Genomic DNA, 21,175 nt, shown 5'->3' with positions numbered 1-21,175 from the left:
AGCTTATCCCTAAGAGTCAATAGTCTAATCATTGTTGGTATCAGAATTTTATTACTAACCAAAACATTTTCTCCCCCCAAATAATGTTTTTAGAAATACTTATGTCTTTAGTTTAAAAGGTTAAATGATCTTTGAGTCTTTGTTTTCTATTTTTTTCAGAATCTATAAGAATAATAAAGAAGTCTCATTAAATCATACAGCCTTTTAATACTTAGTATATGACAAGATTGTAAAAATATTTACTAAATAAATACATTTTATTAGGTTTCCAGGCAATAAAATGAATCTGCATAATTTAAATATTATTAGATTTAATGTTACATGTATATAAGAGAAAATCTCATTTCATTGAATCATGAATGCACAGAATGAAACAGTAAGTTGACATCCTCTTTTTTCCAGACATGTTTTATCCCCAAAAATCACTTGTATGAAGCTTTTGAACAATTTTATCCTCACATTGAATACAGAATGTGGCTAAAACTTGGACTTTCTATTACTGCCAAAAAAATCAGGGAACATTTATCTTATGAGGTAAGAGGTGCTTATGTGAAATTGTCCTTCTCTCTGAATGAAAATGAACTAAAGTATTGTTAGAAATTAACTCTTTAGGAATTTATATTAATCTTTATAAACAATAGACTATGAAATTGTATTTTTCTTATAGGATTGGAATTACAAGATGCAATTAAAACTCAGTAACATTTATGTAAAAGATATACCAAAGAACACCAAAACCGATATCTATGATGAAACAGTAATTTATGTCATCCTCATCCATGGAGCTGTGGAAGATTGTCAGTTACGAAAAGCTTATAAGGCTCCTTTCTTAATTCCTATAACATGTCATCAGGTAAAGAAATACTGATTCATATCTTCAGGTCAATATTCCATTTGTCCAACAATGAGTTAATAGTAGAAAAAGTGTCACTTTTCCACCTTCCCATTCTCCCCCATTCCCCTAACACTCCACGAACGCACACACAGCACACACACTCCCAGTTCACCGATTGCTTTGGCACTGGGTAGCCCAAACACCAACCTGTTCCCATTCACTATCAATGAATCAGGCCAAGCTATACATTTTGGTACAGTTGTAAATAGCAAAAGAGGACCTATTCAGTTCATGTACATATTGCAGGACTACTCTCTCTGGATTATATCAACAGTGCTGTAAAAAGGTTCTTTCAGTCCTAAGCTGAAGTGACTATTACTGGTATTTCTTCAGCTACTTTGAAAGTGAATGTAAAAATAAAGGATGTTCTAATATTTAAGCTGTTGAGTTATGTGTGTGCTTAGTTGTTCAGTCATGTCCAACTCTTTGCAACCCCTTGGATGTAGCCCAGCAGGCTCCTCTGTCCATGGGATTCTCCAGGCAAGAATCCTGGAGTGGGTTGCCATTCCCTTCCCCAGGACCTGGGTCTCCTGCATTGCAGGCAGTTTGTTTGCTGTCTGAGCCTCCAGGGAAGCCCAATTAAAATGAAAAGCTGTGCCATGAGAAGAAAGAGAGAATGAAGGAATATCGTAGTATATGTATGTGTTTGTGTGTGTATGTGTGTGTACTGGGGTAGAGTAAGAGAGGTACATGTCTAGGAGAATCAGAGGACACATAAAATACTGCTAAAGAAAGTAAATTGAAAGAGAGACCAAGAGTTAATTAAAGTAAGCGTATTTTTTACGCAACTATGACAGAAACAGTGCTAGATGCTAGAGTGATCAAAACAAATGAGTCTTGCAACTTACCCTCAAGAGATCTCTCAACCAAGCAAAAAGATATATATAAAAATAGACACATAAATGTTTACAGCTATGATCAGTTCAGTTCAGTCGCTCAGTCGTGTCCGACTCTTTGCCACCCCACGAACCACAGCACGCCAGGACTCCCTGTCCATCACCATCTCCCGGAGTCTACCCAAACCCATGTCCATCAAGTTGGTGATGCCATCCAACCATCTCATCCTCTGTTGTCCCCTTCTCCTCCTGCCTCAATCATTCCCATCATCAGGGTCTTTTCAAATGAGTCAAATGCATCAGGTGGCCAAAGTATTGGAGCTTCAGTTTCAACATCAGTCCTTCCAGTGAACACCCAGGACTGATCTCCTTTAGGGTGGACTGGTTGGATCTCCTTGCAGTCCAAGAGACTCTCAAGAGTCTTGTCCAACACCACAGTTCAAAAGTATCAATTCTTCAGCACTCAGCTTTCTTTATAGTCCAACTCTTATATCCATACATGACCACTGGAAAAACCATAGCCTTGACTAGACGAACCTTTGTTGGCAAAGTAATGTCTTTGCTTTTTAATATGCTATCTAGATTGGTCATAACTTTCCTTCCAAGGAGTAAGCGTCTTTTAATTTCATGGCTGCAGTCACCATCTGCAGTGATTTTGGAGCCCATAAAAATAAAGTCAGCCACTGTATCCACTGTTTCCCCATCTATTTGCCACGACGTGATAGGACCAGATGCCGTGATCTTCATTTTCTGAATATTGAGCTTTAAGCCAACTTTTTCACTCTCCTCTTTCACTTTCATCAAGAGGCTTTTTAGTTCTTCTTCACTTTCTGCCATAACAGTGGTGTCATCTGCATATCTTGGGTCATTCCAGCATGTGCTTCTTCCAGCCCAGTGTTTCTCATGATGTACTCTGCATATAAGTTAAATAAGCAGGGTGACAATATACAGCCTTGATGTACTCCTTTTCCTATTTGGAACCAGTCTGTTGTTCCATGTCCAGTTATGATAGAAGTGCTTAAAAGGTAAATACGGGACACAAGAAAAATATATTGGAGGTATGAGGAATCCTGAGCTGAGAAATGGTCATAAGAAAAATTTCCACATGGATACTACTAATCTGACAGCCAGTGAGAGGAAGTGAAACATTATTCTTAACTATGGTGCTTCCTACCTCTATTCCTGAATATGTGATAATAGAGCTTAGTTAGGGATGCTGGATTGGGAATTTAGATAACCAAGAAAGAGATTCTTTAGGCAACCCAAACCTGCCCAACTCTGTCTACTGTCCTGAGCATAAAGCTCTCCTCACTGTGGGTTTGGATTGGAAGATGTCTTGAAATCCACTGACATTCAGACTTTCTTTATGCCACATAGAAAAATACTCTGGGTGATATTTTAAAGAGTCATGGATGACTAAGTCTTCACTATTTTTCTCATTTGTAATAAAAATGGACAAAATAATTTAAAATCAGTGAAAGCATATAGAATATTGACTTTCACAAAGCTAACATACCCAAGTATTTGGCTATATCTAATGTCTATTTGGGCTTCCCTGGTGGCTCAGATGGTAAAGAATCCACCTGAAATGCGGGACACCTGGGTTCAATCCCTGAGTTGGGAAGATCTCCCGGAGAAGGGAAAAGCTACCACACCAGTATTCTGGCCTGGAGAATTCCATGGACTGTACAGTCCACGGGGTCGCAAAGAGTCAGACAGAGCTGAGCAACTTTCACTTCACTTCACTTCAATATCTATTTACAATGTCAATTTTCAGGCCCAGATATTTAGAGAGGGTCTGAGATAGTAGCTTACTAGAGAACATTTAATTGTTAGATTTTTACTTAGAAATTAGCTTGTAATCTGTCGATTTTCAGATACAAGGCACTGAAGATTTCACAAAGGTAACAATTGTTCAAACTTCGATTTATTCAAAAAGATTCAGGTGGAACACTAGAAAGTATATAGCTTCACATAAACCAGCTGATCCAACAACATCAGGTATGTAAGTTAGAATTCTTTGAATAATTGGGAACTTATTTTTCTTTTATGAAATAGTCCTGTAGTATTTGGAAACTTGTATGCACTCTGCCTAAAGTATTGAGGAATCTTTTAACTGCCATATTTGATATCCAATGTGTGAATTATGACTGAGAATATATAAGTTATAGTTAGAAATTATTCTATATTTAATCTATAAAATAAATACATAATTATAATAGGTATCATATATTATAAACATTATAAGTATATAAAAATAATATGAAGAAAAGATTGATGAGGAAATTTCTAGTTCTTTCCAAAAGTTAAAATATTTTATATAGCAGTAATAATGAAAATGCTGTTGTGTTGTCTGAATAACAGAGATATAAATCATAGAACTGAATAAATAACCTTATTATAAGCCTATTCTCTGTACAAATTTTGCATGAATGAAACTGAATCATAATATAAATGATTATTTAATAACTGCTATAAGCTAGTGATTAAAATTTGGAAAATAAATTTGAGATAGTTTTAAAAATTGAGTTATATTTGAATTATGGAATAAATATTCTTTAATATTTTTCATTTCTCTGAAGGAGACATTGTTCTAAATTTAGAAATACAGAAATTAATTTTAAAATTCTGCATTGATAAGAATATTACCAATCAAGAGATCAACAAGGGACAGTTCATGGAAGAAAAGTTTTATTGAAAAAAAATGTAGACAAAATTCAACACTACTAATATTTAAAGAAACAAATTAAATATTAGCCTATTTCATTCATGAGATTTTTAAAGAATTATAATGACTAAAGCTCAAAAAATGTAGTGATTGGAAAGAAGTTTAAGAGAAAGGGGGATTATATATACTTATGCCTGATTCATGTTATTCAATGCAGAAACCAACACAACATTGTAAAACAATTATCCTCCAATTAAAAATAAATTCTAAAACTTTTAAAAATGTAGTTTTTCTGATATACATTCTTATCTTGACACCAATATAAATTGATCAAATAAGTTTATCACAAGATTCCAAAAGCCCTAAAAGTATTTCTATCCCTTGCTTAAATAATGTAATTTCTAAATATGTCAATTATATCTCAGTAAAAATAAATTAATAATATAATTTCTAGACATTTATTGTAAATAAATAAAGCAAAAAAATAATTAAGGTAATTAAGCATTATTTGTAAAAGTAAAAATTAGAAGTTATCAAATGTCCATACAATAGTAAAGATTAAAAAAACTAAAGCTGGTTCTCTGAGAAGATAAATGAAATTGACAAACCATTAGCCAGAATCATCAAGAAACAAACAGAGAAGAATCAAATCAACAAAGTCAGAAATGAAAAAGGAGAGGTTACAACAGACAATGCAGAAATACAAAGGATTATAAGAGACTATTATGAACAACTATATGGCAATATAATGGATAACCTGGAAGAAATGAACAGATTCTCAGAAAAGTTCTATCTTCCAAGACTGAACCAGGAAGAAATAGAAATTATGAACAACCCAATTACTAGCACTGAAATTGAAGCTGTGATCAAAAATCTCCCAAAAGATAAAAGCCCAAGACCAGATGGCTTCACAGGAGAATTCTATCAAACATTTAGAGAAGAGCTAATGCCTATCCTTCTAAAACTCTTTCAAAAAACTGCAGAGGAAGGAACACTTCCAAACTCATTCTACAAGGCCACCATCACCCTGATACCAAAACCAGACAAAGACAACACAAAAAAGAAAACTATAGGCCAATATCACTGATGAACATAGATGCAAAAATCCTCAACAAAATTTTAGCAAACAGAATTCAGCAATACATCAAAAAGCTCATACAACATGATCAAGTTGTATTTATTCCAGGGATGCCAGGATTCTTCAATATATGCAAATCAACCAATGTGATACACCATATTAACAAATTGAAAGATAAAAACCATATGAAAATCTTATACATACAGAAAAGGCCCTTGACAAAATTCAGCATCCATTTATGATTCAAACTCTTCAAAAAATGGGCATAGAAGGAACCTACCTCAACATAGTAAAGGCCATATATGATAAGCCCAGAGCAAACATTATTCTCAATGGTCAAAAATTGAAAGCATTCCCCTAAGATCAAGAACAAGACAAGGGTGTCCACTTTCACCACTATTATTCAACACAGTTCTGGAAGTCCTAGCTACAGCAATCAGAGAAGAAAAAGAAATAAAAGGAATCCCGATCAGAAAAGAAGAAGTAAAGCTCTCACTGTTTGCAGATGACATGACATCAGATCAGATCAGGTCAGATCAGTCGCTCAGTCGTGTCCGACTCTTTGCGACCCCATGAATCGCAGTGCACCAGGCCTCCCTGTCCATCACCAACTCTCGGAGTTCACTCAGACTCACGTCCATTGAGTCAGTGATGCCATCCAGCCATCTCATCCTCTGTCGTCCCCTTCTCCTCCTGCCCCCAATCCCTCCCAGCATCAGAGTCTTTTCCAATGAGTCAACTCTTCACATGAGGTGGCCAAAGTACCGGAGTTTCAGCTTTAGCATCATTCCTTCCAAAGAAATCCCAGGGCTGATCTCCTTCAGAATGGACTGGTTGGATTTCCTTGCAGTCCAAGGGACTCTCAAGAGTCTTCTCCAACACCACACTTCAAAAGCATCAATTCTTTGGTGCTCAGCCTTCTTCACAGTCCAACTCTCACATCCATACATGACCACAGGAAAAACCATAGCCATAGCCTTGACTAGACGAACCTTTGTTGGCAAAGTAATGTCTCTGCTTTTGAATATGCTATCTAGGTTGGTCATAACTTTCCTTCCAAAGAGTAAGCATCTTTTAATTTCATGGCTGCAGTCACCATCTGTAGTGATTTTGGAGCCCAGAAAAATAAAGTCTGACACTGTTTCCACTGTTTCCCCATCTATTTCCCATGAAGTGGTGGGACCGGATGCCATGACATGACATAGAAAACCCTAAATATAGTCTCAGAAAATTACTAGAGCTAATCAGTGAATTTAGCAAAGTTGCAGGATACAAAATCAATACACAGAAATCACTTGCATTTCAATATACTAACAATGAAAAATCAGAAAAAGCAATTAAGGAATCAATCCCATCTACCATTGCAATGAAAAGAATTAAATACCTAGGAATACACTCACCTAAGGAGACAAAAGAACTGTACACAGAAAATTACAAGACACTAATGAAAGAAATCAAAGATGACGTAAACAGATGGAGAGATATTCCATGGTCCTGGGTAGGAAGAATAAATATTTTGAAAATTACTCTACTACCAAATGCAATCTACAGATTCAATGTGATCCCTACCAAATTACCAATAACTTTTTTCACAGAACTAGAATAAAAATTTGACAATTCATATGGAAACATAACAGACCCTGAATAACCAAAGCAGTCTTGAGAAAGAAGAATGGAGTTGAAGGAATCAACCTTCCTGACTTCAGATTATACTACAAAGCTACAGTCATCAAGACAGTATCGTACTGGCACAAAAACAGAAGTATAGACCAATGGAACAAGACAGAAAGCTCGGAAATAAACCCGTGCATCTATGGGTACCTTATTTTTGACCAAGGAGGCAAGAATATACAATGGGGCAAAGACAGCCTCTTCAATAAATGGTGCTGGGAAAACTGGACAGCTACATGTGAAAGAATGAAATTAGAACACTTCCTAACACCATACACAAAGATAAACTCAAAATGGATTAAAGACCTAAATGTAAGACAAGAAATTATAAAACTCTTAGAGGAAAACATAGACAGAACACATGATGACATAAGTCAAAGCAAGATCCTCTATGATCTACCTCCTAGAGCAACGGAAATAAAAACAAAAGTAAACAAGTGGGACCTGATTAAACTTAAAAGCTTTTGCCCAGCAAAGGAAACTATAAGCAAGGTGAAAAGACAACCCTCAGAATCAGATCAGATCAGTCGCTCAGTCGTGTTCGACTCTTTGCAACCCCGTGAATCACCGCACGCCAGGCCTCCTTGTCCATCACCAACTCCCGGAGTTCACTCAGACTCACGTCCATCGAGTCAGCGATGCCATCCAGCCATCTCATCCTCTGTCGTCCTCTTCTCCTCCTGCCCCCAATCCCTTCCAGCATCAGAGTCTTTTCCAATGACTCAACTCTTCACATGAGGTGGTCAAAGTACTGGAGTTTCAGCTTTAGCATCATTCCTTCCAAAGAAATCCCAGGGCTGATCTCCTTCAGAATGGACTGGTTGGATCTCCTTGCAGTCCAAGGGACTCTCAAGAGTCTTCTCCAACACCACAGTTCAAAAGCATCAATTCTTTGGTGCTCAGCCTTCTTCACAGTCCAACTCTCACATCCATACATGACCCCAGGAAAAACCATAGCCTTGACTAGACGGACCTTTGTTGGCAAAGTAATGTCTCTGCTTTTGAATATGCTATCTAGGTTGGTCATAACTTTCCTTCCAAGGAGTAAGCGTCTTTTAATTTCATGGCTGCGGTCACCATCTGTAGTGATTTTGGAGCCCAGAACAATAAAGTCTGACACTGTTTCCACTGTTTCCCCATCTATTTCCCAAGAAGTGATGGAACCAGGTGCCATGATCTTCGTTTTCTGAATGTTGAGCTTTAAGCCCACTTTTTCACTCCACTTTCACTTTTCATCAAGAGGCTTTTGAGTTCCTCTTCACTTTCTGCCATAAGGGTGTTGTCATCTGCATATCTGAGGTTATTGATATTTCTCCCGGCAATCTTGATTCCAGTTTGTGTTTCTTCCAGTCCAGTGTTTCTCATGATGTACTCTGCATGTAAGTTAAATAAACAGGGTGACAATATACAGCCTTGACGTACTCCTTTTCCTATGTGGAACCAGTCTGTTGTTCCATGTCCAGTTCTAACTGTTGCTTCCTGACCTGCGTACAAATTTCTCAAGAGACAGATCAGGTGGTCTGGTATTCCCATCTCTTTCAGAATTTTCCACAGTTGATTGTGATCCACACAGTCAAAGGCTTTGGCATAGTCAATAAAGCAGAAATAGTTGTTTTTACCCTCAGAATAGGAGAAAATAATAGCAAATGAAACAACTGACAAAGGATTAATTTCCAGTATATCCAAGCAGCTCATATGACTCAATACCAGAAAAACAAACAACTCAGTCAAAAAGTGGGAAAAAAACCTAAACAGACATTTCTCCAAAGAATATACACAGATGGCTTACAAACAAACACATGAAAAGATGCTCAATGTTGTTCATTATTAGAGAAATGCAAATCAAAACTACAATGAGGTTCACCTCACACCAGTCAGAATGGCCATCATCAAAAAGTCTACATTCAATAAATGCTGGAGAGGGTGTGGAGAAAAAGGAATACTCTTGCACTATTGGTAGTAATGTAAATAGATACAGCCACTATGGAAGACGGTATGGAGATTCCTAAAAAAACTAGGAATAAAACCACCATATGACCCAGCATCTCACTCCTAGGCATATACTCTGAGGAAATCACAATTGAAAAATACCCATGTATCTCATTGTTCATTGCAGCACTATTTGCAATAGCTAGAACATGGGAGCAACCTACATATGCCCATCGACAGATGAAGGGATAAAGAAGTTGTGGTACATATACACAATGAAATATTACCCAGCCATAAAAAGGAATACATTTCAGTCAGTTTTAATGAGATTGATGAACCTAGAACTTATTATACAGAATGAAGTAAGTCAGAAAGAGAAAGATAAATATCATATTCTAAGGCATATATATGTAATCTAGAAAAATGGTACTGAAGAAATTTATTTACTGGGCAGCAATGGAGAAACATAGATAATAGATTTATGGACATGGGGAGAGAGGAGGAGAAGGTGAGATGTATGGAAAGAGTAACATGGAAACTTACATTACTACATGTAAAATAGATAGCCAATGGGAATTTGCTGTATGGCTAAGGAAACTCAAACAGGGGTTCTGTATCAACCTAGAGGGGTGGGATGGAGAGGGAGATGGGTGGGGGCTTCAAAAGGGAGGGTATATATGTATACCTATGGCTGATTCTTGTTGAGGTTTGACAGAAAACAACAAAATTCTGTAAAACAATTATCCTCCAATAAAAAAATTAATTAAAAAAATTAAAAAGTAATTAAGGTAATTAAGCATTATTTATAAGAATAGAAATCAGAAGTTATCAAAATGTCTAATGATCAAGAATGGTTAATTAAATTAACACAATTGAATGCTTAATAAGCATTAAACAATTAATTTCCCAGGTAGTTCCTTGGAAAAGACCAATGATACACGTCAAGTAAAAGTAGCACTGATACCAGACTCTCTTGCTAATTTTAAACAAATTTTATCTTTATTGTGTTACAGTTATAAACCTTTGAATCCATGTGAACACAATACTGTCCTTCCATGGGTCCCCACTGATCTTCACATTAAGCAGAAATAGGACATAGTATGGGAAACTTCATCATCTGCTCATTCTTCAGCCACCTTCCCTCCCCACAATCTAAAATGTGGCCATACCAAACAGCTAATGGTTCACATAATATGAGAGACCTCATGGTCTCTCAATCCTGAACCTTTGCACATTTTTTCCCCTTCCTTCTGCCTAGAACCCTCTAAAAGTGCTTGCCCCCACATCTCCCCATTCCAGGGAGTTAACTTCTTATTCCTTAAATCTCAGCATCACTGATACATCCCAAATTCACAGAACTGCACTTTCCATGTGCTCCCATAGCCCATTATGCACACAGTCCTATTTTCCCATCATGTATTTTTTTATTCGTATATTTGCTGATCCGTCTTCTCCAAGAGAGCACGGATCATTACTCATTTGCTTTCTTATGTATCCCCATTGCTTACCAATGGGCCTGGCATGCTTAGTACATATTAATATAAAAGTACTTTGGGGATGGTGGGACAGTAAATGATTTTGTCTCTGTACTTTCCAAACTTTCTGCACATTTGTTACACAATCTTTATAATAAAAGACTTCTAATCTCTTTTTTTAAAGTGACCCCATTTCCTACCAACTGAAATTGCCGCCAATTCCAGATCACAGTGACTTGAACTTGGTTGAATTGGATAGTTGGACTAGTTAATATGGTTGTTTGTTTCAGTGTTTGAATTAATGCAGTCTTTTCTGAAGGAGCTGAATCCAGAAGATGTGAATATCCCTTTCCAGAGGAGACACGTACTCAATTTGAAGCAGGTGAAAGTGGAACACGTGAAAATCTCTCTCAAGAAGAGACACATACTCAGGTAAACTGAGAAATACAATGAAAATACAGTCAGTTCTTCGTATCCTAGAACACAGAACATGTGGCTCCTGGGCCCTGACTGTACTATGTCATTCTATATAAGGGACTTGAGCATCCCTTGATTTTGGTATTCATGGGAAGAGGGAGTGCTGTCCTGGAACCAGGCCCCTGCAAATACCTAGAGACAACTGTACCTCACTAGATCTCCATCAGCCTATCTGAACCTCACTAGATCTCCATCAGCCTATCTGAACCTCACTAGATCTCCATCAGCCTATCTGAACCTCACTAGATCTCCATCAGCCTATCTGAACCTCACTAGATCTCCATCAGCCTAACTGTAGACTGGATTTTAGGGAGTTCCAAGTGAGGTAGAGAATTCATTTTTATTTCTTGTCTTTTCCAAGCTGGTAGTATTGTCCCAGGAGATGCTAATTATAATACCCAGAATATGAGAAATATCTGCTACAAATGAATACATCAGACAATTGTATATTTGGTTGTTAAAGATGTTTTACATCAATTCAGTCCACTTACTCTATTAACAGAAGGCATCAAACTCAAAACACATTCTCCTTCTCCCCCGAAACTTGCCTCACGAGTATATGTTGAATGAAAGCTTATTAAAGGTCCCACGAGGGACATTGAAGGTGTTTTCCTAATGTCCATGTTTAACTCAAATGTGTTCAAGTTCTCAGGTCTTGAAGAGCCCAACACTCTTCTTTAATACATAAGTTCTCATTCTGCATAAAAGCAGGAATTTCAGTTCATCCTTGAGTTTCAGAGTCTTCCTGGGGAAGCTTTCCCTCAAACCCTCCCTAGTTGGTGCCTCAAACTGCTGACCCAATAGCACAGGGGTTGAGAGTGTGGGGGTGTAGCATGGAAGTCTCTGGTTTGCTTCCTGATTCCATCACAATTAGCCGTGTGACCTTGAACAAATTTCTCAACCTGCCTTAGCATCATTTTCCCTGTCTATAAAACAGATAAAATAATAAGTCACATTCATATGGTGCTGCTATGGAGATTAAAGAAATGGGAGGTATACGACAAAGTATTTGACACTTCTTCTTAACATTGTAAACTGCTTCTCCAAATGTCTTTTGCTCTTCCCATATTAACTTTCTTAAAAAAAAAAAAACCATGAATATAGTCACCTCCTCTAATTCTCCCAAACATAGTTTCTGCTGAAGACTAGGAAAGAACAAAGAGAAATTACAGTTAATAAACAAACAAACAAAAAATTATGAGGAAGACACTTAAAATATAAGATGGCTCCTTCCAGCTTACTGATTAAGCCATCTTTCTCCTTAGCCTTGGTAGCCTGCCAAGCTTGTAGGATTTATCTTAATAGCGTGTTTGGGGGAATGAAGGGAGGAGCCAGGAAAGCTAATGCTCTCCCAGTACATAATGTCCCAAATTGCTGCTTTTACTTAATTAAAAAGAAAATGATTTGCATAAGAGTTGTTAACATAGAGGAAGCAGTTTGAAAGTGAGAGTCCAATAAATGGTAGAAACATCAGCTAGTTAGACATACAGAGAAGATCAACAAATTCTGTTATTTAATAAATGCTTGTTCTCCCTCATGTTAAATCTTGGTTGTGTTTCTGAGCCAACTCCCTTCCCTCTCCTCTCAAAGTTTTCCCTGATTACCACCAGCCCAGAACGGTAGCTTTACCTTTACATCATTAAAAACCTGTCACAACATTAAGTGGCTCCTTACAGAGCATTTTGACCCCCACACAGTGCTGCCACTGCCAGGAGTCCCAGCTGTAGGTCCCCCTGACCTACAGACCAGATTTGACACCAGCTCTGTTTTATAAATCTTACTAACTTTAACTCCTATCTCCATTTTTAGAATCAAGAGCCTACGAAATCAACTGCTAAGATCATGATGGATAAGAGCATCTATGGGAACGCCTCGAATAAGCCTAAACGGAAGTCTGGTGAGCTGGTTCCATTTTCCCAACATGAGTGGGAGCATATCTGTTCCTGGAGATGTAGATGGAAGCCAGTTTATTTGCCTTTGTGTGATAATATGCTTATACCACCTTCTACTAGCCAGAAGATTCTTCTACTGGCACTAATTCTAAATTCTAATTTGGAAAATTAATTCAAAATAAGATTCCTTTATCTGAATTTCTGGAAACTATAGCTTCATGGTTCCCTCTCTATATTCTGCCATTTAATCTCACATGCAACACTAGCTGCTCCCAGTTTGGTAGGTTGTTTTACAGGTAGCCATGTAATGTGGAAGATATAAGCAGACAATAAGCTATGACTTCATGGTCAAAAATTTATGTTCTAGTTAAGGAAGCAAAACATACCACACGGAAGGCAGTTAAATGACAATACAAGAAACACAGTGGACAGTGTCAACTGAAGTTAAATGAATTCAAGAAACAGATAGCTACTAAGCATAGCAAAGTCTCTGTAGAGAAAAGAAGCTGATGCTTAGAACAGAAGACGCAAGAGACCAAGACTTTTAGGAAACGATGAGTAGACCAACCTGGCTGTTGGCAGTACAAAATGTCGTGTCTGGGGAAATATTTGTGTTTATAAGTGCTTTATATGACCTCCAGATAAATTTTTTATCTCCATTTAAAAAACATTAACTGTTTAATACCACTTCCTATGACAAAGATCATATTTTAAAATAGACTTGAAGGCTAACAATACACCATGTAAAAAGTGTTTGAAAGAATTATTTGCAACACAATGAATATCTTTACCTGGGGAAAATGTGTACAAAATGATGAGGAAAACACTATGATACCAACAGGCAAACTTATAAACAGCCAATTCAGGGAAAAGACAATGCCCAAAATGTGGAGAAAATAAAAAAAGCAACACTAAACAACAACAAAGTATTAACATTTTTTAAAGAACTGTTTTTATTAAATGGTAGAATTATTTTCTTTGAAATAAATGAAAATAGAATGATACTTATTTTCTCATATTTAGCTAGTAGATAAGCAATTTGTCAACAAAAGTCATAAAAATACTCACACAGTTTGCCTCAATGATTTCTCTTCTGAAAATCAATCCAAAGAAAGTAATACAAGGTATACAAGTAGACAAATGTGCAAAATGTCTAATACACTACTATTTCTAGTGACAAAAAATTTTAAGTAGCCAAAGTGTTCAACAGTGAAAAAATGTATAATTTCACTACAGAACATCCGTAGTACAAGGAGTGTCATACTACTATGGTTGAGTAGTTCAACATAAAATGTAAAAGCTGAATTCCATACTGTGCATATAACATGTTTAGTGTAAACAAGGCCAGAAAAGATAAATCTAAATGATATAATTAAGAAAAGGGAGAATAGAGATGGTCTTCAGAGAAGGCAATGGCACCCCACTCCAGTACTCTTGCCTGGAAAATCCCATGGACGGAGGAGCCTGGTGGGCTGCAGTCCATGGGGTTGCTGAGGGTAGAACACGACTGAGTGACTTCATTTTCACTTTCATGCATTGGAGAAGGAAATGGCAAGCCACTCCAGCGTTCTTGCCTGGAGAATCCCAGGAACGGTGGAGCCTGGTGGGCTGCTGTCTATGGGGTCGAACAGAGTCGGACACAACTGAAGTGACTCAGCAGCAGCAGCAGCAGCAGAGATGGTCTTATTTACCCCTCTTGTTTTATGTGGCTTTGTTACTCATTATGAAAAATATGACTGTAAAACCATCAAGAATTATTCAAATATAAATTACTTGAAAGTTGTCTGTTGTCTTTTGTACCACACTTTACACTCAGAAATCCATAGTGTTAGGAAATGTGAAAGTGAAAGTGTTAGTTGCTTAGTCATGTCCAGCTCTTTGCAACTGTAGCATGCCAGGCTCCTCTGTCCATGGAATTCTCCAGGCAAGAAGACTGGAATAGGTTGCCATTCCCTTCAGCTGGGGGATCTTCTCAACTCAAGGATAGAACCTTGGTCTCTTGCATTGCAGGCAGATTCTTAAGCATCTGAGCCACCAGATAGTAATAGCCAGAGCCAAAATTCAATGAGTGATAATGACTCCAGTCAGTTATTCCCACAATGGTAAACCCTCCTCCTGCTGCTGCTGCTAAGTTGCTTCAGTCGTGTCCACTAGTCCATAAACTTCTGCACCCAGTTCAACAGACCCCAGGGGTTTCTTGGATTCATACTCCCAGTTTAAATCATGCTACCAACCCTTATGATGACAAGTGATTCACATTCACTTGCTCAGCTTCCTTCCTTGGTGTCATTAATAATGACCAGATATTTCTTGTGGGAATAAAACTGACGCTCTAGGACATCCTATTCTGGGTTGTGGGTCAGTGTTGAAAGATTCCAGAGCTCTTTTGCTTTGGATTGTTTTCCTTCATTTCCATTTCTTTTAGAAATGTTTGACAAGGCTGTTTAGAAGACTGACACATGTAAGAGCCCTGCTGTCATGAGATGCCTCCTGTTTTTGAAGCACGTTTCCCTACCTCAAGAGGGAGCAACTTTGAGCTGAATCCTATGTGGATCTTCTTGGTGCCACACTGAAAGAAGTTTGGACTTTGCAACTGTTTCATTCTGCAAAATTTCCTGGATTTAAAATATCTATTATTTAAAATATCTAAAACACCCCAGAATATCTTAGAGTAAGTTTTAGTTTTAGAACCAGAAAATAAGCTTGTGCTACCTGGATAGTTTGTATATTACTCTTAGAAAAAAAAATGGTTTGATTCACTTTATGAAAATTAAATGCTATTAAAAAGTATTTAAAATGTTGCTCTTGAACCAAGTGTTGATTTTTGTCATTCACTCAGTGAAGTGTCATTGCATTTCATTCATCCTGGAAGCCCTCAGTGATTTAAAATAGCAAATAGAAAGGATTTAATCCTTTCTAAAGGATTTAACCATAGAAAGACTTAACCATGTAACTTAACCTTAAATAAAACTTTTGGTGTTCATTTTGTTCATGATTATATTTACAATAGGCAGCACATGATTTTTTTAAATAATCTTAACAGTGAAGAGATATTGTACTGCTTCTGTATGCTGTTATATAACAAATGCTGTACAGTTATAAACTTATGTAATCTTCATAGTAATCATATAAGGTAGGTACTATTATTTCCAATTTACAGATGAGTAAAGAGTGAATTCAGTACTTTGTGGAAAACCTCATAGCTAGTAAGAGGCAGAGCATAAATTTGAAAACAAGTCTACGATTAGCGATTGTACCATATACACCTCCAGTATGGTAGGTCCTAAATAAGTACCTGAAGAATTAATAAAAATTTAAATATATATCTTCAGGATCATGCCTCCACCCAGGATTTGGGAAATGTTATTCCAAACTTTGTTCTTGCTACAACTGGTGGTAGGCACATTTTTCAAAGAAGCCAAGTGTAGAGATTCCATTCATAAAATCTGCTTGTGGAGGAGAAAGTTTGGTTTGTTGCTGTTGGGAAGTCAAATCAAACTGCTATTAGGCTTCTCAGGTGGTCCAGTGATTAAGAATCTACCTGCCAATGCAGAGGACGCGGGGTCAATTCCTGGTCTGGGAAGATGCCCCATGCCACAAGGCAGTTAAGCCCACGCACCCCAGCTACTAAAGCCTGTGAGCCCTAGAGCCTGTGTTCCACAAGAAAAGCCATCACAAGGAAAAGCCTGCACACCGCAACTAGAGAAAGCCCACGTGCAGCAACGAAGACCCAGTACAACCAGAAATTTAAAAAAAAAGAAAAACTGCTATCACTTCTCTCCAAAACTAACCTCAACAAGTTTCTTTCCAGTGCTAGTTACATGACAGCTATTTTAATATCTGAAGGACTTTTTTTATTACTGAGGTGTAGTTGATGTACGATATTATATGTTACAGGTGTACATCATAGTAATTCACAATTTTTAAGGTTATATTTCATTTTTAGTTATTATAAAATGTTGGATACAATTCCTGTATTGTAGCTTATTTATTTTTAAACATAATAGTTTGTATCTTTTAGGCCCCTACCCCTATATTGTCCCTCCCCTCTCCCCCACCTCACTGGTAACCACTGCTTTGTTCTCTATATCTGAGAGTCAGTTTCCTTTTTTTTTTTTTTATAGTCACTAGCTCATTTAATTTTTAGATTCCACATATAAGTTATAAGTATTTGCCTTTCTCTGTCTGACTTATTTCACTTAGCATAATACCATAAGGATCTTATTAATGAGTACCCTTTCCTGAATTCTAAACCAAGTGAAAATTAAGACAAAGGATTGAGGCAATTAGAACTTAAAACACACATATCCCACCCTGCCCTCCCCACACACACCTCTTTATTAGTGACTGAGTTGACTTACAATACATGGTTGCCTTTTGACCCCAGATTTGGACAGTTTTACTACTGTGAGCATTTGTCATTAAGCTTACTACATAGCTGAGAACAGCAAAAACTAAGGTTTCTAAGGGTGAGATCTCTCCCAAAAGAAATCAGAAAGAAGGGGTCAAATATGAACATCCAGATTCTGCTTCCAAATTCAACCTGATAAGCCACTCCACCTCGGCAGAATGAATGAGGAGGTAGTGACAGGCCAGAAATGTTAAGGCAACAGAGAGTGAAACCCTTGATCTGGAACCAGACACCAGGAAGGAGAAGGGCTGTCCAACAGTAGTCACCACTGGAAGTGAGAGTAGTGTGCACTGGATACTCTTCTGAGAGCTTTGCCCTCATTTCAGCTTGGGCAATCACTACACAAACTGTGGGTGGTAGGCACTAGTAATGGAGCTTAAAGAATTCAGAAAATTACTCAAAGTCACAGCTAGACGTGAGGACGTTTGGACTTATATCCCCCGAATGAATTCAGAATAATTTACAATGTTTTTTAAGTTCTCTAGGTTTTATTTTGGAAATCTAAAATCACTGCAGATGGTGACTGCAGCCATGAAATTAAAAGACGCTTACTCCTTGGAAGGAAAGTTATGACCAACCTAGATAGCATATTCAAAAGCAGAGACATTACTTTGCCAACAAAGGTCCATCTAGTCAAGGCTATGGTTTTTCCAGTGGTCATGTATGGATGTGAGAGTTGGACTATGAAGAAAGCTGAGCGCCGAAGAATTGATGTTTTTGAACTGTGGTGTTGGAGAAGACTCTTGAGAGTTCCTTGGACAGCAAGGAGATCCAACCAGTCCATTCTGAAGAAGATCAGTCCTGGGTGTTCTTTGGAAGGAATGATGCTAAAGCTGAAACTCCAGTACTTTGGCCACCTCATGCGAAGAGTTGACTCATTGGAAAAGACTCTGATGCTGGGAAGGATTGGGGGCAGGAGGAGGTGGGGACAACAGAGGATGAGATGGCTGGATGGCATCACTGACTCAACGGGCGTGAGTCTGAGTGAACTCCGGGAGTTGGTGATGGACAGGGAGGCTTGGCGTGCTGCGATTCATGAGGTCGCAAAGAGTCGGACACGACTGAGTGACTGAACTGAACTGAACTGAAGCCATTGGAGAAGAGAAGGATATACTCCATAAATATTAGTCATTGTCAGTGTCTGACTAGGAACATGTCCTTGAGTGTAAACATCTCCACGTGGAGAAATAAGCCTGCACAAGGCACTGAGATGTGAAATAAACTCAGTACCTTGCAAGGTGTATACCCACCCTGCTCAGCATCATATGATGGGTGTGTGCCCAGAACTCCTCCTTCACCAGAAAGAATGTAATGCAGGTTTTGGACTGAGAAGGATGCTTAGAGCTCATCTCCCCTAGACTCCTCAGAGGAAACCTACATGTCTGCCTTTAATATTTTCAGACAAGGGCTTTATTTGGTCTTTTCACACTTGGGACTTTACTTGTCGCTTACTTTTTAACTTTTACAGTGCTTAAGCCTAGTTTGTATTTTTTCGCCATGTATATAACTTAATTTTCCATGTTCCATGTTAGTATTACTAATGAAAAATAGGAAACTTTGCAGAAAAAACAACATTCTTCCCAAGGATCATTCATTCTGAAAAAATAGTCCAAACAATGACAAGGAAGAGTCCTATACCATCCACCAGCTTGGGTACATTGTAGGAGCCCTCTCATTGAACTGAAAAAGTTCCCATTTTGTGTCTAAACCATTCCCTTATTATTAAAAATAATCTTTAGTGGTATTATTGCCACCAGGAAGTCATATGCTAACACCCCTTCACCAGACAGCAAAATTCCAGCCCCAAATTCACTTAGAGGGATTGGAACTGTGTTACTGCCTCCTTTTAAAAACTAGAATTGCCATCATTAAAATGTCTGCAAATGACAAAAGCAGAAGGTGCAGAGAAAAAGAAACCCTCTTACACTGTTAGTGGGAATATAAATTGGTGCAGCTACAATGGAAAACAGTACAGAGGTTTCTAGAAAAACTAAAAATAGAGTTGCCACGTGATCCAGCAAGTCCACTCCTGGGCAAATACCCAGACAAAACTATAACTCAAAAAGATATATGCACCCCTATGTTCATAGTAGCTCTATTTGTAATAAACAAGAAATACGGAAACAACCTAAGTGTCCATCCACAGATGAATAAAGAAAACACAAGGTCTTACTATATAGCACAGGCAACTATATTCTGTATCAGGTGATAAACCCTAATGGAGGAGAAGATGAAAAAGGATATATATATATACACATGGAACTTCCCTGGTGGTCCAGTGGTTAAGACTCTGGGGTCCCAATGCAGGGGGTCTGGGTTCCATCTCTGGTCAGGGAACTAGACCCTGCATGCCACAACTAAGACCCAGTGCAACCAAATAAAAGTAATTGATGAAAAAAAAGATATGTGTGTATAACTGAGTCACTTTGCTGTATAGCAGAATATAACACATTGTAAATCAACTACATTGCAACAAAATTTTAAAAAATAAAAACAGCTAAAAACTCCTTAATGAGGAATAATAGCAATTAACAGTCATAGTTTTCGAACACATAACTCTCTGACATTAGCCAGGACTCCTAATCAACTCATATTCTGTACCCAAAAGTAAATAGAAAATTGTACTCAGGAAGACGTCTCAGTATTAACCCATCACACAGCCTTCACTCTCTCTATGAGACTTTTTGAAGGAAGAATGGTGAAGTCTTAACTAAACTATTATATTCCTGACTCTACAAGCATTCTTAAATAAACCAGATCTTTTCCTGTAATAAAATGTTCCAAAATTATTTTGCTTAGCATAAATAGCTTTCCCAGCTTCTATCTCTAATCACAAAGTCTAAAAAGGACTACCTAGAGCTAGATTTATACCATCTAGTTTTTTGAGACTGAAAAGTTCAAAGAATCACTGTTATCCAAAAGGCCTCTAACCTGCCTTGGCAGCTAAAGTCAGACTGGAGTTGAAAGTGCCAACTAAAAGTCATTCGCCTTCTTGTTATGCAAGGATTGAGTCATTAGCCACTGCAGTTGCTGACCTTCAACACACCCTGAAAGGAGTTCAAGGTGGAGATCAAGAATAAGGTACTCTGTGCTCTGGGAAAGCTGGCATATTGAATAAATATTAAACCAGAATGTAATGAGGATCATTGGCTATCCACTAAGGAGATTTCCAGACTTCCCTGGTGGCTCAAACAGTAAAGCGTCTGTCTACAATGCGGGAGACCTGGGTTTGATCCCTGGGTCGGGAAGATCCCCTGGAGAAGGCAATGGCACCCCACTCCAGTACCCTTGCCTGGAGAATCCCATGGACAGAGGAACCTGGAAGGCTGCAGTCCATGGGGTCGCTGAGGGTTGGACACGACTGAGCGACTTCACTTTCACTTTTTACTCTCATGCATTGGAGAAGGAAATGGCAACCCACTCCAGTGTTCTTGCCTGGAGAATCCCAGGGACGGGGGAGCCTGGCGGGCTGCCATCTATGGGGTCGCACAGAGTCGGACACGACTGAAGCGACTTAGCAGCAGCAGCAAAATGCACACTTGGGGTATACAGCTCTGGGAATCATGAGAAATGCATACAGTCATGCCTCTACCACCACAAGATACAGAACAGCAACAAAAAAATTCCCTGGTCCCAGAAGTTCAAACCTTCTCCTACTCCTTTTCCTGGGCACCACTGGTGTGTTTTCTGTCCCTACAGTTTTGCCTCATCTTGAATGTCACAAAAGATAGGCTTTAAGACTGGATTCTTCCACTCATTCTCTTGAGATTCGTCCATGTTGTTGTATATATTAGTTGCTGTTATTCAGTCCCTAAGTCATGTCTGACTCTCTGTGATCCTATG

At 38.1% G+C, this 21,175-nt stretch overlaps 1 protein-coding gene across 5 annotated transcripts in view; it reads left to right on the top strand.

The window, feature by feature from the left end:
• The window catches only part of SLC9C1 (solute carrier family 9 member C1), a 114,669-nt gene extending 98,894 nt beyond the window's left edge, over positions 1-15,775 (top strand). For 2 of the 5 annotated variants that reach the window (XM_070787704.1, XM_070787718.1), the window contains 6 exons: positions 403-534; positions 668-853; positions 3,609-3,732; positions 10,872-10,984; positions 12,839-12,926; positions 15,347-15,774. In XM_070787704.1, coding sequence (XP_070643805.1) covers positions 403-534; positions 668-853; positions 3,609-3,732; positions 10,872-10,984; positions 12,839-12,926; positions 15,347-15,369 — 666 coding nt within the window. In that variant the 3' untranslated portion in view covers positions 15,370-15,774. Of the gene's footprint in view, positions 1-402; positions 535-667; positions 854-3,608; positions 3,733-10,871; positions 10,985-12,838; positions 12,927-15,346 lie in introns of all 5 variants that reach the window. The other 3 variants (XM_070787709.1, XM_070787712.1, XM_070787726.1) reach the window with 2 other exon arrangements.
• The last annotated feature ends 5,400 nt before the right edge of the window (positions 15,776-21,175 follow it).

The sequence above is a fragment of the Bos indicus genome, chromosome 1 (genome assembly GCF_029378745.1).
Source record: "Bos indicus isolate NIAB-ARS_2022 breed Sahiwal x Tharparkar chromosome 1, NIAB-ARS_B.indTharparkar_mat_pri_1.0, whole genome shotgun sequence".
Lineage (NCBI taxonomy): Eukaryota > Metazoa > Chordata > Mammalia > Artiodactyla > Bovidae > Bos > Bos indicus.
This window is presented reverse-complemented; position numbering and strand designations above follow the sequence as displayed.